At 54.6% G+C, this 14,802-nt stretch overlaps 2 protein-coding genes across 3 annotated transcripts; one reads left to right on the top strand and one right to left on the bottom strand.

Annotated features, from left to right (window-relative positions):
* Positions 1-701: 701 nt before the first annotated feature.
* TFIP11 (tuftelin interacting protein 11) lies at positions 702-10,353 on the top strand. Of its 2 annotated transcripts, XM_066609914.1 has the most exons (13): positions 702-767; positions 1,169-1,401; positions 2,098-2,251; positions 2,428-2,584; positions 6,036-6,163; positions 6,421-6,573; positions 6,759-7,271; positions 7,745-7,851; positions 8,305-8,473; positions 8,606-8,849; positions 8,942-9,084; positions 9,223-9,388; positions 9,837-10,353. In XM_066609914.1, the coding sequence occupies exons 2-13, from the start codon at positions 1,181-1,183 to the stop codon at positions 10,190-10,192; spliced, it is 2,511 nt and encodes an 836-aa protein (XP_066466011.1). In that variant the 5' UTR covers positions 702-767; positions 1,169-1,180; the 3' UTR covers positions 10,193-10,353. The 2 variants fall into 2 exon arrangements, with proteins under 2 accessions (XP_066466011.1, XP_066466012.1); XM_066609915.1 differs by lacking the exons at positions 702-767; positions 1,169-1,401 and having other exon boundaries at positions 2,141-2,226.
* Positions 10,354-10,531: 178 nt separating this feature from the next.
* On the bottom strand, positions 10,532-14,774 carry SRRD (SRR1 domain containing). Its single transcript, XM_066609982.1, has 7 exons — positions 14,635-14,774; positions 13,069-13,109; positions 12,578-12,849; positions 12,403-12,501; positions 12,067-12,218; positions 11,743-11,788; positions 10,532-11,121 (listed from the first exon to the last, which is right to left on the bottom strand). Exons 1-7 carry the CDS (start codon positions 14,772-14,774, stop codon positions 10,936-10,938), a joined length of 936 nt encoding a protein of 311 aa, XP_066466079.1. The 3' UTR covers positions 10,532-10,935.
* Positions 14,775-14,802: the final 28 nt, after the last annotated feature.

The raw sequence follows: 14,802 nt of genomic DNA on the forward strand, positions 1-14,802 counted from the left end.
CTGTCTAGTCATAGTCTAAGTGTCAGTTTTGGGACCCACCAAAATTTGGGTCAGGACCCACTGGTCTCCTCAGCGACTGGCTTTGGAACTCTGAGCATTTGCATGAGCACTCTGCACCTGCGCAGGGGCTCTATGTCAGTGGCAGCAGCAGGTCCTAGAAGATGCCAGTGGAACTCCCAGCAGCCTACTATGGGGGTGCTTGGTCCCTTCAGCCTCCAGCACTCTGAGCATGTGCAGAGTGCTTCCGTCTAGGTTAAGAGCACTCTGCACATGCACAGGGACTCTGTCAGCAGCAGCACGTCCCAGAAGATGCGGTTGGAACTCCCTGCTTTGGGGATGTTTGGTCCCTTCAGTCTCTGGCACTCTGAGCATGTGCAGAGTGCTTCCCTAGGTTAAGAACACCTGCACACGCTCAGGGACTTTCTGTTTATCTCTCCCATATGGGCTAGTCCAGAATGTGGCAGAGGACGGGCTGCGGAAGCAGGCGCACTCTGTACGTGCGCAGAGGGCCCCTCCCCTCCGTCCCTCTTGCAGCAGCACTCTCAGGCCAGGTTCCTGCTCGCTCCCCCTCCCTTCGGTCCGCCCAGGCACGGAGATGGCGGGAAGGAGCGGCCCCACCGCACGCGACTCCTCTCCGCCCCTGCGCGTCTCTATGGCGCCTCCCCCGGCGTCCTATCGGGAGTGGCGCCGCGCGCAGGCGCAGTGCGGAGAGGCCTGAAGCAGCTGCCGGGCGCCGGAAGAGGAGCAGCAGGAGGCCGCTGCGGGCGGTGGGTCGCTCTCCCGGCCCCCCTCCCCCACTCCTCTTCCTCCCCACCCCTCCCCTTCCTGGGGGTCTGGCCTTCCTCCCCCCACTCCTCTTCCTCCCCCCCCAGGGCACGGGTCATGGCACTCACATCTCCATGGCAAGAGCCCTGCCCCCCGCCCTCCCCTCCACCTCCTGGGGACCTGGCCTTCCCCCATGGCATGCCCCCCTGCCCACCCCTCCCCCCGCTGGGATCTGGCCTTTCTCACCCCCCACACATCCTCCCCCTCCTCTCCCCCCCCCGGACAGAGGCATCATGTCGCTCTCCCACCTCTGTGCCAAGAGCCCTGCCCTGTCTACCCATCTCCTCTTCCTGGGGGCAGCCTTCTTCCCCCCACTCACCTTCCTCCTGCCCCCCCCCCACAGGGCAGAGGCATCATGTCGCTCTCCCACCTCTACGGCAAGAGCTCCGCAGCAGGGCCATCAGCTGCGTCCGATGACGACGTGGAGATGGAGCGCTTTGAGATCACCGACTGGGACCTGGAGAATGAGTTCAATCCCAACCGGCAGCGCCACTGGCAGACCAAGGAGGAGGCTACCTACGGCATGTGGGCCGAGCGGGACTCCGACGACGAGCGGCCCAGCTTCGGCGGCAAGCGGTGCGACTGGGGGGTTGGCTGCCCTCCCCTTTCCTAAGTTATCTGCAGAAACTGGGCTGGAGCCGAGTGGACGATCGGGTGGGGGGGTCATCTTCCACTGCAGAAACCCAAACCAAGTATTGACAGGCTGCTGACAGCATCCTCTGAATGTGGGGTTGTACCTCCATAAGCAGCAAAGGCACTTGTCAGCCATGACGTTCTTCTGCTGTCATAGAATTCTAGAGTTGGAAGGGACCTAAAAGGTCATCTAGACCAACCCCCTTCCTGTAGCAGGAAATCCTCCTGCAGCATCTCCAGCAGGTGCTTGTCAAGGGTCATTTTCTGGCCTAGTGTTGCACTGTAGACCAGCAGTCTCAGGACTGCTGCATGCTGGAAAAAACACTCCGTGGCACATCTGGAGAATACCATCCCACCAGGGAGCCTCCGATCCCCCCTAAAGTTCATGCCACCCAGCCACGTTTGCCCAGAAATCCGGGTGCAGAGCCTGCAGGGGCGGCAGAGAGAGGAAGTGGCTGGGTGGCAGAAACTTTGGGGGACATTGGAGGTGATGAAAGAAGGCTCCCTACAGCAAGGGGGCTCCCATGCTCCTTTTACACAGGGGAGGGGTTTGCGTGGATACCGGATCCAGCCCAAGGGCCACCTATACAGTCATATGTTTCCAATTGTATTATTGTGATTTGTTTTAAACTAACACAGGTCTCGAGATTACTCGGCCCCCGTGAACTTTATCAGTGCCGGGCTCAAGAAGCCAGCCCCTGATGAGATGATGGATGAAGATTCTGATGAGGATGAGATGCCGGTGAAGCAGGAGGAAATCCCCAAAGAGTATGTGCCAAAGAAGTTAAGAACAGTGAGTTGGAGAGCATTGCACGCTTGCACTTGTTCCGGGTTCAGTTGAAGGAACCCTGTGGTTTGTGACCACAATTGGAAGGGCACCAGTTCTGGTTCTGCCCCAGCTGCACCTTTGCATTGCAATGGTGGTTTATTCAACTAAGATCTTGACAAACCTTCCTTATCTTTTGACAGGGTGGCAATTTCAAACCCAGCCAGAACAGCTTTCTAGGAGGAACCAAGAACTTTATGGACTTTGGCAGCTGGGAGAGGCACACCAAAGGAATTGGGCAGAAGCTGCTTCAGAAAATGGGCTACGTGCCAGGCAGGGGCCTTGGAAAGAACGCACAAGGTAGGATCTGATTTCTTTTCTTACCAGGTTACATTGGGTTGCCTGCTGTGACGGCCTCTAGCTGGGAGAGGCGGCGTCAGCAGAGCCAGCCTGCCAGTTAGTTTTGATGGGGACCTTGAAATGAGGAAACAGATCAGGGAGGTGACAAGGAAGGACAGGGTTGTAATCATGGGGAACTTCAATTATCCTCATATTGACTGGGTCAATTTGTGTTCTGGTCACGATAAGGAAACCGGATTTCTTGACGTGCTGAATGACTGTGGCTTAGATCAGCTAGTCACGGAGCCCACCAGAGGACAGGTGACTCTGGATTTAATTTTGTGCGGTACACAGGACCTGGTTAGAGATGTAAACGTGACTGAGCCATTGGGGAACAGTGATCATGCTGCGATCCGTTTTGACGTGCACGTTGGGGGAAGAATACCAGGCAAATCTCTAACAAAAACCCTTGACTTCCGACGGACGGACTTCCCTCAAATGAGGAGGCTGGTTAGAAGGAGGTTGAAAGGGAGGGTAAAAAGAGTCCAGTCTCTCCAGAATGCATGGAGGCTGCTTAAAACAACAGTAATAGAGGCCCAGCAGAGGTGTATACCGCAAAGAAAGAAGGGTTCCACTAAATCCAGGAGGGTGCCCGCATGGCTAACCAGCCAAGTTAGAGAGGCTGTGAAGGGCAAGGAAGCTTCCTTCCGTAAATGGAAGTCTTGCCCTAATGAAGAGAATAAAAAGGAACATAAACTGTGGCAAAAGAAATGTAAGAAGGTGATAGGGGAGGCCAAGCGAGACTATGAGGAACGCATGGCCAGCAACATTAAGGGGAATAATAAAAGCTTCTTCAAATATGTTAGAAGCAGGAAACCCGCCAGAGAAGCGGTTGGCCCTCTGGATGGTGAGGGAGGGAAAGGGGAGATAAAAGGAGACTTAGAGATGGCAGAGAAATTAAATGAGTTCTTTGCATCCGTCTTCACGGCAGAAGACCTCGGGCAGATACCGCTACCCGAACGGCCCCTCCTAACCGAGGAGTTAAGTCAGATAGAGGTTAAAAGAGAAGGTGTTTCAGACCTCATTGATAAATTAAAGATCAATAAGTCACCGGGCCCTGATGGCATACACCCAAGGGTTATTAAGGAATTGAAGAATGAAGTTGCAGATCTCTTGACTAAGGTATGCAACTTGTCCCTCAAAACGGCCACGGTGCCAGAAGATTGGAGGATAGCAAATGTCACGCCTATTTTTAAAAAGGGAAAGAGGGGGGACCCGGGAAACTATAGGCCGGTCAGCCTAACATCCATACCGGGTAAGATGGTGGAATGCCTCATCAAAGATAGGATCTCAAAACACATAGACGAACAGGCCTTGCTGAGGGAGAGTCAGCATGGCTTCTGTAAGGGTAAGTCTTGCCTCAGGAACCTTATAGAATTCTTTGAAAAGGTCAACAGGCATGTGGATGCGGGAGAACCCGTGGACATTATATATCTGGACTTTCAGAAGGCGTTTGACACGGTCCCTCACCAAAGGCTACTGAAAAAACTCCACAGTCAGGGAATTAGAGGACAGGTCCTCTCGTGGATTGAGAACTGGTTGGAGGCCAGGAAGCAGAGAGTGAGTGTCAATGGGCAATTTTCACAATGGAGAGAGGTGAAAAGCGGTGTGCCCCAAGGATCTGTCCTGGGACCGGTGCTTTTCAACCTCTTCATAAATGACCTGGAGACAGGGTTGAGCAGTGAAGTGGCTAAGTTTGCAGACGACACCAAACTTTTCCGAGTGGTAAAGACCAGAAGTGATTGTGAGGAGCTCCAGAAGGATCTCTCCAGACTGGCAGAATGGGCAGCAAAATGGCAGATGCGCTTCAATGTCAGTAAGTGTAAAGTCATGCACATTGGGGCAAAAAATCAAAACTTTAGATATAGGCTGATGGGTTCTGAGCTGTCTGTGACAGATCAGGAGAGAGATCTTGGGGTGGTGGTGGACAGGTCGATGAAAGTGTCGACCCAATGTGCGGTGGCAGTGAAGAAGGCCAATTCTATGCTTGGGATCATTAGGAAGGGTATTGAGAACAAAACGGCTAGTATTATAATGCCTTTGTACAAATCGATGGTAAGGCCACACCTGGAGTATTGTGTCCAGTTCTGGTCGCCGCATCTCAAAAAAGACATAGTGGAAATGGAAAAGGTGCAAAAGAGAGCGACTAAGATGATTACGGGGCTGGGGCACCTTCCTTATGAGGAAAGGCTACGGCGTTTGGGCCTCTTCAGCCTAGAAAAGAGACGCCTGAGGGGGGACATGATTGAGACATACAAAATTATGCAGGGGATGGACAGAGTGGATAGGGAGATGCTCTTTACACTCTCACATAATACCAGAACCAGGGGACATCCACTAAAATTGAGTGTTGGGCGGGTTAGGACAGACAAAAGAAAATATTTCTTTACTCAGCGCGTGGTCGGTCTGTGGAACTCCTTGCCACAGGATGTGGTGCTGGCGTCTAGCCTAGACGCCTTTAAAAGGGGATTGGACAAGTTTCTGGAGGAAAAATCCATTATGGGGTACAAGCCATGATGTGTATGTGCAACCTCCTGATTTTAGGAATGGATTAAGTCAGAATGCCAGATGTAGGGGAGGGCACCAGGATGAGGTCTCTTGTTATCTGGTGTGCTCCCTGGGGCATTTGGTGGGCCGCTGTGAGATACAGGAAGCTGGACTAGATGGGCCTATGGCCTGATCCAGTGGGGCTGTTCTTATGTTCTTAACTACAATTCCCAGGAGGCCTTGCAGGTCTCTTGTTATCTCGTGTGCTCCCTGGGGCATTTGGTGGGCTGCTGTGAGATACAGGAAGCTGAACTAGATGGGCCTATGGCCTGATCCAGTGGGGCTGTTCTTATGTTCTTAACTACAATTCCCAGGAGGCCTTGCAGGTCTCTTGTTGTCTGGTGTGCTCCCTGGGGCATTTGGTGGGCCGCTGTGAGATACAGGAAGCTGGACTAGATGGGCCTATGGCCTGATCCAGTGGGGCTGTTCTTATGTTCTTATGATCCATCTATAGAATTCACAGTAGTCCTTAAATAGCAGGCGCTTGCCACGACACCGATAAAGATGAGAAAAGTCGGAGGTCTCGAGGGATTCAATCTGCTGTGTATCTGGGATGAACAGGTATTGCCTCTGGGCAGCAGGCAAGGAGCGGCACTGTCACAGCTGGCTTTCCTAGAATTTCCCTAGGACTAACTGCATATCTTGCCCCTTAAGACACAGCCCCAGAGCATTCTTTCTGCCACATAAGATGCTCTAGTGCTGTTCCAGCTCTCACCTCTACCTCTTGGAAGCCTGGAAAGGCAAGGGTACCTCTTCAGTGGTCTTCCAAAGGTCACGAAAAGCAGAGCTGCTGTTGGGCTGGCCCGTCTCCCTCTCCAGGCAGTTCCCATAATCTCTGTCCACTGACAGCCATGAATTTCTCCAGGTATCATCAACCCCATTGAGGCCAAGCAGAGGAAAGGTAAAGGAGCTGTTGGGGCTTATGGCTCGGAGCGAACCACCCAGTCCTTGCAAGACTTTCCTAGTGTGGACTCCGAGGAGGAAGCAGAAGAGGTACCCACCACCACTCTCCTTTTTCGCAAAAGGAATGAGATTTTTCCCCTTGTTTTAATACCAATATGCTCTGACAGCAGTGGCCTTTTGTTCCCAGTGCTGCATTAGTGCCTAGAGACTTGGGCTCTGTGTTGCAGAGGGCACTGTGCTTTTACCTCTCGTGCAAGAAGTGTGCATTGCGGGGGCGGGCAGGTCGGGTGTCTGTTCTGGCCAGCATCTTTCTCAAAGTCTCTGTCTTGGGCTTGCCTCCCCTCTAGGAATTCCAGAAGGAGCTCAGCCAGTGGCGGAAAGACCCAACTGGGGGAAAGAAGAAGCCGAAATATGCCTACAAAACAGTCGAAGAGCTGAAGGCCAAGGGCAGGGCTGGAAAGCAGCTGTCAACCCCTCAGAAAGAGCTGGCGCAAGTGAAGGTGAGGCTGGTGCCCACAGGAAGGCAGGGCGCATTTCAGGGCTTCTTGAATAGTCTTCCAAGGGTGAGGGGACTTGGCAGAGGTTCACAAATAGCCTGCCTGCCTCCAGCTCCTTCCAAGCTGCTGCCAGACTGAGTGCAATATTATGATCTCCTTGTATTCGCATCTTGTCATTTCTCTGGAAGGTGATCGACATGACAGGCCGAGAGCAGAAGGTCTATTACAGCTACAGCCAAATCAGCCAGAAGCACAACATCCCGGATGACAACCCCCAGCAGCCACCTCTGGGCAAAGACTCCAAGCCTCAAGCCTTCGCCCTGCCTGAGCTGGAGCACAACCTCCAGCTCCTCATCGACCTGACGGAGCAGGAGATAATTCAGAATGACCGGCAGCTGCAGTACGAGCGGGACATGGTGGTCAACCTGACCCACGAGATCGAGAAGATGGAGCAGGTGCTCTCCCGGGAGGAGGCCGACATCCGCAACCTTAGCCAGGTGCTGGCACTGGTGGAGGAGTGTGAGAGGCGGATGCAGCCTGGCTGCGAAGACCCCCTGACCCTGCCCGAGTGCGCCAAGATCTTCGAGACCCTCCAGGACAAATATTACGAGGAGTACAGAATGTCAGACCGTGTGGACTTGGCTGTGGCCATCGTCTTTCCTCTGGTGAAGGACTACTTCAAGAACTGGGATCCGCTGAAGGTGGGGCCAGCAGGAAGCCAGCCCACTGGGGCTGCATTGGGGCAGGAGTGTTTGGGGCAGCAAAATGCTCCTGGTCTCAGGTGGGGGAGCGATTTAACTCCAGATGCGTCCAGGGAGTGTCTTAAAGTAGGAATGTCTCACTTTCAGTTTTATGCTATTTTTTTCCTCCAAGGATTCCAGCGTAGCTGACCTGGGTCCCCCCTTTAGCCCCCATGAGCCCCAGCGAGGGAGCTTGTGCTCTGGGGTCTTTGTCTGTGAGCCTCTTGGCTGAGCAGAGATTCAACCAGGGTGCCTGCAGAGGCACCTGGGCAACATAACGTTGGCCTTCAAAGCAAACTACCACAGACGCAGGTGGTGCAAGGATGTCTCTTGCAATCCCTGCCAGGGGAGAATCCCCCCCCCCGCTCCTCTTGGTTTTACTCTCACCACTGGCTGAATTTCATGCTCTTCCTTTGGCCTCCCCTCTCTCCCAGGACTACAGCTACGGCACGGAGGTCCTAGCCAAGTGGAAGAGCTTGCTGGAAAATGACCAGTTGTTGTCGCATGGTGGGCACGATCTGGCCTCTGACGCTTTTCACAGGTGAGCGGTGTGCCTGTGCAGTGCCAGAGGTGGAAGGAAGTCTGCCTCTGAGGGAGGGAGGAATGGCCTTTATATGGTTGGGGCTCGTTTGGAGCTTTCTGGCAGGAGGGCCCATCTGGCCAGGATTATTTCTCTTGCACCGCAGCACCTCTTCCGTCTCTCAGCTCTGCTCTCTTGAGATCAAGGAAACACACGGGGCTGCCAGGGCCCCTCTGTGAACACTGCGCGAATCCTGGTGCTGGGCTGTGGCCAACTCTCCCTCACAAGCGACCTCTTCTAGCCTGCTGTCACTCTGGGAATAGGATGGGGGGAAGAGCCCAAATAGGCAGTGTCTGTATTTGCACTGCCCATTCAGACAGCAAACCTCTCTTGACGTCCTCAGCTCACTGGGCAAGCAGTTTCATTGCTTAGTCCGGGGGCTGCAGTGCTCAGCCAGCTCCTCTGTTTTCCCAGGTTGATGTGGGAGACGTGGATGCCCTGTGTGCGGAGCGTGGTGGCGCAGTGGCAGCCTCGGAACTGTGGTCCGATGGTCGACTTCCTTGACAGCTGGGGCCCTATCATTCCTATCTGGATCCTGGATAACATTCTGGACCAGCTGATCTTCCCCAAGCTGCAAAAAGAGGTAGGCTGGGAGTTGGGTGGAAGACGAACAGAACAGGATGTCACTTCCTTCATGGTGCCTGTTGCCCAGCTCCAGAGTTCAGTGGCTTGTTGCCAAACTGGGTGGGTTTGACCTCGGTGCTGCCTCTTGCAGGTGGAGAACTGGAACCCCCTGACCGACACGGTCCCCATCCACTCGTGGATCCACCCCTGGCTCCCCCTCATGCAGATGCGGCTTGAGCCGCTCTACTCGCCCATCCGCAACAAGCTGGCTAATGCCCTGCAGAAGTGGCATCCCAGTGACTCCTCAGCCAAGCTGATCCTGCAGCCCTGGAAGGAGGTCTTCACCCCAGGATCTTGGGAGGCTTTCATGATCAAGAACATCGTGCCGAAGCTGGGTGAGCAGAAGCGCCTGGCTGGGCGAGGAGGGAAGGGGGGCCTGGAAAGGCAGCATTTCATGGCTGCCCTACACTCTCTCCCCCCTCCGCAGGCCTGTGTCTGAATGAGCTGATCATCAACCCCCACCAGCAGCACATGGATGCCTTCTTCTGGGTGATGGACTGGGAAGGGATGATCTCGGTCTCCAGCCTGGTGGGGATCTTGGAGAAGCACTTCTTCCCCAAGTGGCTGCAGGTGTGTGTGTCTCTGGCTGGGGTCTTCCGAGTCATACATGTGGGCATTGCTGGGGCAAGCTTGCTGTCAATCAGTAGGCCAAGGAGGACTTCTGTCCCACGCCTGCTGCTACCAGTCTTGCTCCACTTCCTCCTGCAGGTCCTGTGCTCCTGGCTCAGCAACAACCCCAATTATGAAGAGATCACCAAGTGGTACCTGGGCTGGAAGTCCATGTTCTCGGACCAGGTGCTGGCCCACCCCTCCATCAAGGAGAAGTTCAACGAGGCGTTGGACATCATGAACAGAGCTGTCTCGTCGAGCGTAGGTGCGTAAGTCCAGGCCTGCACTGGACTCGGTCTCCCCCTCTTGGTCTGCTTGCTTGGAATGGTTGTTAGGCTTCGGGTGGACTCAGGAGTGGGGGAGCAGCTACCCTATTGCTAAGAGTTGGTCTCTTCCCAAAGAGCTACTTAAAGACACTTGTGGCAGTTGAATGCTCAAGCTGTCAGTGCAAACAGGGCCCATGAGATGCTGCCCCCCCAGCTTCTTCCTGTCAAGAGCGGAATTAACTGGCACAAGAGGGCCATCACTTGCCCTGCGTTCCTTTTTCCAGAGTAGTAAACAATACTCTGCCCAGCTGTCCTTAACCACTGGGTTGTCCTGGTTTTGGCAGTGTGCCAGAGGCTACCGGCTGCGGGCAAGGTCCTGCACCAGTCCTGAGGCTTGGCATGCTGCCCCATTTCATCTCTTTCCTGTCCCCCCCTTCCTGCCTGCAGGGGTCTACATGCAGCCAGGCGCCCGTGAGAACATTGCTTATCTCACACACACGGAGCGACGGAAGGACTTCCAGTACGAGGCAATGCAGGAGCGCCGGGAGGCCGAGAACATGGCACAGCGGGGGATTGGCATGGCCGCCGGCTCTGTGCCCATGAATTTCAAGGACCTCATCCAGACCAAGGCGGAGGAGCACAACATTGTCTTCATGCCGGTCATTGGGAAGCGGCACGAGGGTAAGCAGCTCTACACCTTTGGACGCATCGTCATCTACATTGACCGGGGCGTGGTCTTTGTGCAGGGGGAGAAGACCTGGGTGCCCACCTCCCTGCAGAGCCTCATCGACATGGCCAAATGAGGGCAAGGGCCAGGTCCGGACATCACTTCTTTGGAGACTGGACTCCTGTGGGGGGGGGGGGCAGTGTGGAGGCTGCTGGCCTGAGCTTTGCTTCCTGTGTATGGGGTCCCCCACTGGCAGGCCCAGAGGCCTGATTATGTAAATAAAGCTTGTTTAACTTACTAATGATGCCAAGCCTCAAGTCCTCTGCATCCTGATTGCTGGGGGTCAGTATCTGTTCTCATTCCCTATAGTCCAGAGAAGCCAGCTGTACCCCATAGAAACCTGGGCAGATTCATGTTGCTGAAGGACACTTTAGAACTGCTTTAGCTAACGCAGACAACAAAGAATGTTTGTGTTTTGTTTATTATTACAATGTACGTATATATAAAAACTCCCACATCTATGAAAGATGTTTGGTTTGTGAAAACAGCTGCCAGTTAAGAAGATGCAGTATTTTTTTGTTTTAAACTGATGCAGATCTTCTGGGGGGAAGTGGGGGCCCAATCCTGCTGGACCCTCCTTCCCACCAATGTACCACTCTCTGCCCTCCAAATGTCCACTTCTGCTCCATTCCCCCTCTTTGCTCATCCACGGACTGGGGAGAGGAGCCATCTCAAGTGAAGGCAAGTAAGGAGGTGGCGCCTGCCAGTCTGCTAATGAATGGGCCAGCCCTGGTGGGAAAGAATCGAATGAGAATCTTGCCCCTTTCACATGGGAAAGCCAACCCTGAGGACTACGGCTGTAGGCGCTTTCCGAGCAAGTCACTGTTTTCGGATGATCTCCAAGCGATCGTCATCCTGGTAAACGGGCTCCTCTCGGACCCCCCACGTCTCCAGGGGAAGTGTCACCAGTTTGTGCCCAGGGAAGCAATGGATGGAGGTATCGTTGAATATGTCCAGATAGTGCGGGTGTGCAGGGAGGGCTTCTTCCTCTGTCGCTCTCAAAACCTAAAACGTTTCAGGACCGCAAGGGAGACATTAAGCATTCTTGGAAAACCCAACGTGCTACTGCCCCGGTCTCAGAAACAGTGCTGGCTGCTGTGAGTACAAGATGGGACGCTCCCATCCTGCTGACCAGCTGCTAGATCTGAACTAAGGCTATTTCAGCTCCTCGGCCCTTGTTCCATGTCCCACAAGACAAAGCTCTTTGGGTCGCAGTCTCCTCCAGCGCCCCACAAGCTCTTATGGCTACATGCAGAAGAATCTGCAAAGGCAGTTCAGATCTACAGTTGAGCAGCAACCCAGCAGTTGAAGGAAAGCAATGCCTAATAGGCCCTGGCCTACCAGCTTGCATTTCACATGCCCCAAAGAGTGGAGTTTACCATTAACAGCAACGTGGGCCAGATTTTCAAGTGTGAGTGAATTCGCACTCATGCTGCCTTGCAGCATGTTTTGCTTGACCAGGCAGGCTCAGCTGTTTGATGGAGAAGCCAAGTGAAACTGACCAGAGCCAGGTCAAGCAGGAAGGAGGGGAGCTCCTTGCAGGAGGTGGAGAAGTGGGCAAGTCCCAGTTCCATTTCCCCAAAGCAACAACCAGGGCTCGCACTGGTTCCAGCAACGGAGCCGTACCTTTGCAATGTAACCATAATCCCTTTGGAAGATCTTGGCCAGCAGCCTGGAAGCAAAGAAGGCATCAGAACACATTGAAAAGCAGCAACACGTCCCACTTGGTTGCACTCTACCCCCCCCCCCCAGTCTATGCAAGAGGCAAAGGCAGTTGAAATGCATGGCCTTTGCACAACTGATGTTTCATTTGACACGCCATTGCACTAAAAGGGCAAAACAAGAGGGAGATTTGAAAGGACTAGCGTCCACCAGCCCTGTTCTTGTATGGCCAGTGGGGAAGCCAAGTGCACACTAGGCAAGAGACAGATTGATTCTTCCCTGTTGTACCTCTCCTCAATTCCCCTGAAGCTGTTCCCAATGACAACCAGGTTGGAGAGCCCCTCCATAGACCAGTTGCTCCACAGCAAGTTGTTGTAGAGAGCTTTTCCACAGTGGATCATGTAGAAGAGGGTGGGGTTGTGGACATGCCGTTTCCCTTCCTGGGAGTGAGCAAGCAAGAGAGCAGTGGGGTTTTGCAATCAACGGATTACCAACCAGGAGCCACAGCCACCCCCACCCTTTCATTCCTGAATCCTGCCCCCCCTTTCAGATGTGCTTCCCACCCGCTCCATGTAAGAGTCTTGTGCAGAGATTCTGTGCAGCTGCCACCTCTCCAGAGCTCACCTCATTCTCTGAGAGAACAGTAACACCAAGGCTGTTAAGAATGTCAGTTTCCACGGTGGAAAACACAGGATCAAACACCTCACACATATTTTCAGGAATCTGAAAGGAAGGGTGGGAGAGGCTGAATGTGATTCTTCCTGGCTGGGCCCCGCCAGGCCTCAGCTGCCCCTCTCACCTTCAGCTTCTTCAGCAGCAGAAGCAGGAAGGCCAGCTGGTACCTCGACTGGACGGAGGAGGAGAAGTTTCCAATGCCGTAACAGACGCACTGTAAGCCACTGGTGTAACTTTCAGGTTCCTCCCGGGGCCGGGAGATGGATTCCAGTGCTGGCTCAGCTGCTGGCGTGAGCTGCAGGTTCTCCAAGGCTGAGAGGGTCTTCTCAGCTGTTGTCAACGCAGACATCTCCTTAGGGGGTGCCAGCTGTTTTCTGAGGGATTGTAAGATGACCTCTGTGAATGGGGGGGGGGGCAAAAAATGGAGGCTGTGAGGCAATAGAAATCTAGGAGATGCTTACAAGACAGAAAATACTGGACTGGTTATAGCTGCCTGCCTTCCCCTTCAGCTCAGGGCATTTTTTTGCTGCAATCACACAAGGACCCAGCACACAACAAGCAGTATTCCCACACTTTCAAGAAAAGCAGAGAACAGACTCTGGGGGTGACACTCACTTAGACTTGACTCCCAAAACTCAGATGCCAGCAGCTCTGCCCTGTAGGAGACAGAGAGGGGGGAGAAAGGAAAAACTGTTTTCATTCAGTGCAGGAAATCCAGCCGTCTCCAGGGTTTTATATCAGAACCTGTTTCAAGAGCCAGAGTCATGCTGGACATTTGAAATGGCCAAAGGGGCTCTTATTTATTGACAGTGATCTGCAGAATGCCCTTCTCATGCCATTAAGACACTCCCAAGCAATTACCTTCCTTGTTTGCTTGCCTTCAGTACCTGCTTCTTGCAGGTGTACTACACCCCTGACAAGGAAGGATCCTTTCAGCCATCGCCTCATAGCTGTTGATAAGCTAATCCCTCAGGAACGTTTAGATTGAAGAACAGATTCTGCATGCCCTTCAAAAGGTGGTCAGCCAGGTAGCTTCGATCCTTGGCAGTAGGGGAAGGAAAGATCCCCCCCCCCCGCCTGAGACTCTTGAGAGTGGCTGCCCGTCAGCATTGAGAATATTGGGCTGGAAGGATGGAGGGCCTGACTCTGCAGAGGTGCCAGAGAGAAAGAAGCAGGGGACACATCCCCGTGATGGCATCCCCTAACTCTGCCATTGAGGGAGGACGCTCCTGCCGGCAAAAGTGTCACTGAGCAGCATAACATACTCCAAGACCCTTGTTTGCTGGACCAGCCCCAAGGGGTCCTATCTAGCTCAGCGTCCTGCCAATGGGGCCCACAGGCTGGGCAAGAAGGCCTAAGAACCTAAGAGCTCTGCTGGATCAGGCCAAAGGGGGCCCATCTAGTCCAGCTTCCTGCATCTCACAGCAGCCCACCAGATGCCTCTGGGAGCACACAAGAGTCCTGCACCCTGGCATCTGGCACCCAGAGATGGTCTACTTCTAAGGGCCCGATCCCACCCAAATTTCTAGCACTGACGCGACCAAGCCAATGGGGTGCACACTGCCTCCTGTGATGGGGGACAGCGGTGGAGGCTTTCTCAAGGGAAGGGAATGTTTGTTGCCCCCTAACCCTGTGGGGCTGTATCAGAGCTGGAAAGAGACGGGACTGGGCTCCAAATCAGGAGGCTGCACATCCCTACCATGACTTGTAACCCGTGATGGGCTTTTCCTCCAGAAATCTATCCAGGCACAGGGGGAGAGGCCATCACCACTTCCTGCGGCAGGGGGTTCCACAGACACTCAGTACCAGTGGCTGCCCCCTGGTTCTGGTGTGGTGTGGGAGGAAAAGAGCACCCCATCTGCTCTATCCACACCATGTCTTGTGGCAAGGCGTTCCACAGACACTCGGTGGCAGTGGCTGCCCCCTGGGTCTGGTGTGGGAGGGGAAGGTGCGCCCCTGCCCACTCTCGCTACCACCAAGTGGCAGGGGGTTCCACAGGGAAGGAGCACCCCCACCCACTCCATGCACCCCATGTCTTGCGGCAGGGAGTTCCACAGATACCCAGTCAGGGGCTGCCCCGGGTCTGGTGTGGTGGGGAAGGAGCCCCACCCACTCCACGCACCCCGCGTCTTGTGGCAGGGAGTTCCAGAGGCCAATGGCCCTGCCCCGCAGGCTCCTCACCGCGCCTCCCGCAGCCGGGCCCGGGCCAGCCTCCCCGCCTCCTCCGCGCCCCGCGCCGCCCCCCGCCGCCTCCTCCTCCGCCTGCCGCTGCCCGGAGCCCTCCAGGCCGCCTCCTCCTCCGCGCCCCCGCGGCGCTCCATCGCCCTGCAGCGGGTGGAGCGAGAACCG

Source organism: Tiliqua scincoides, chromosome 14, assembly GCF_035046505.1.
Source record: "Tiliqua scincoides isolate rTilSci1 chromosome 14, rTilSci1.hap2, whole genome shotgun sequence".
NCBI classification, from domain to species: Eukaryota; Metazoa; Chordata; class Lepidosauria; order Squamata; family Scincidae; genus Tiliqua; species Tiliqua scincoides.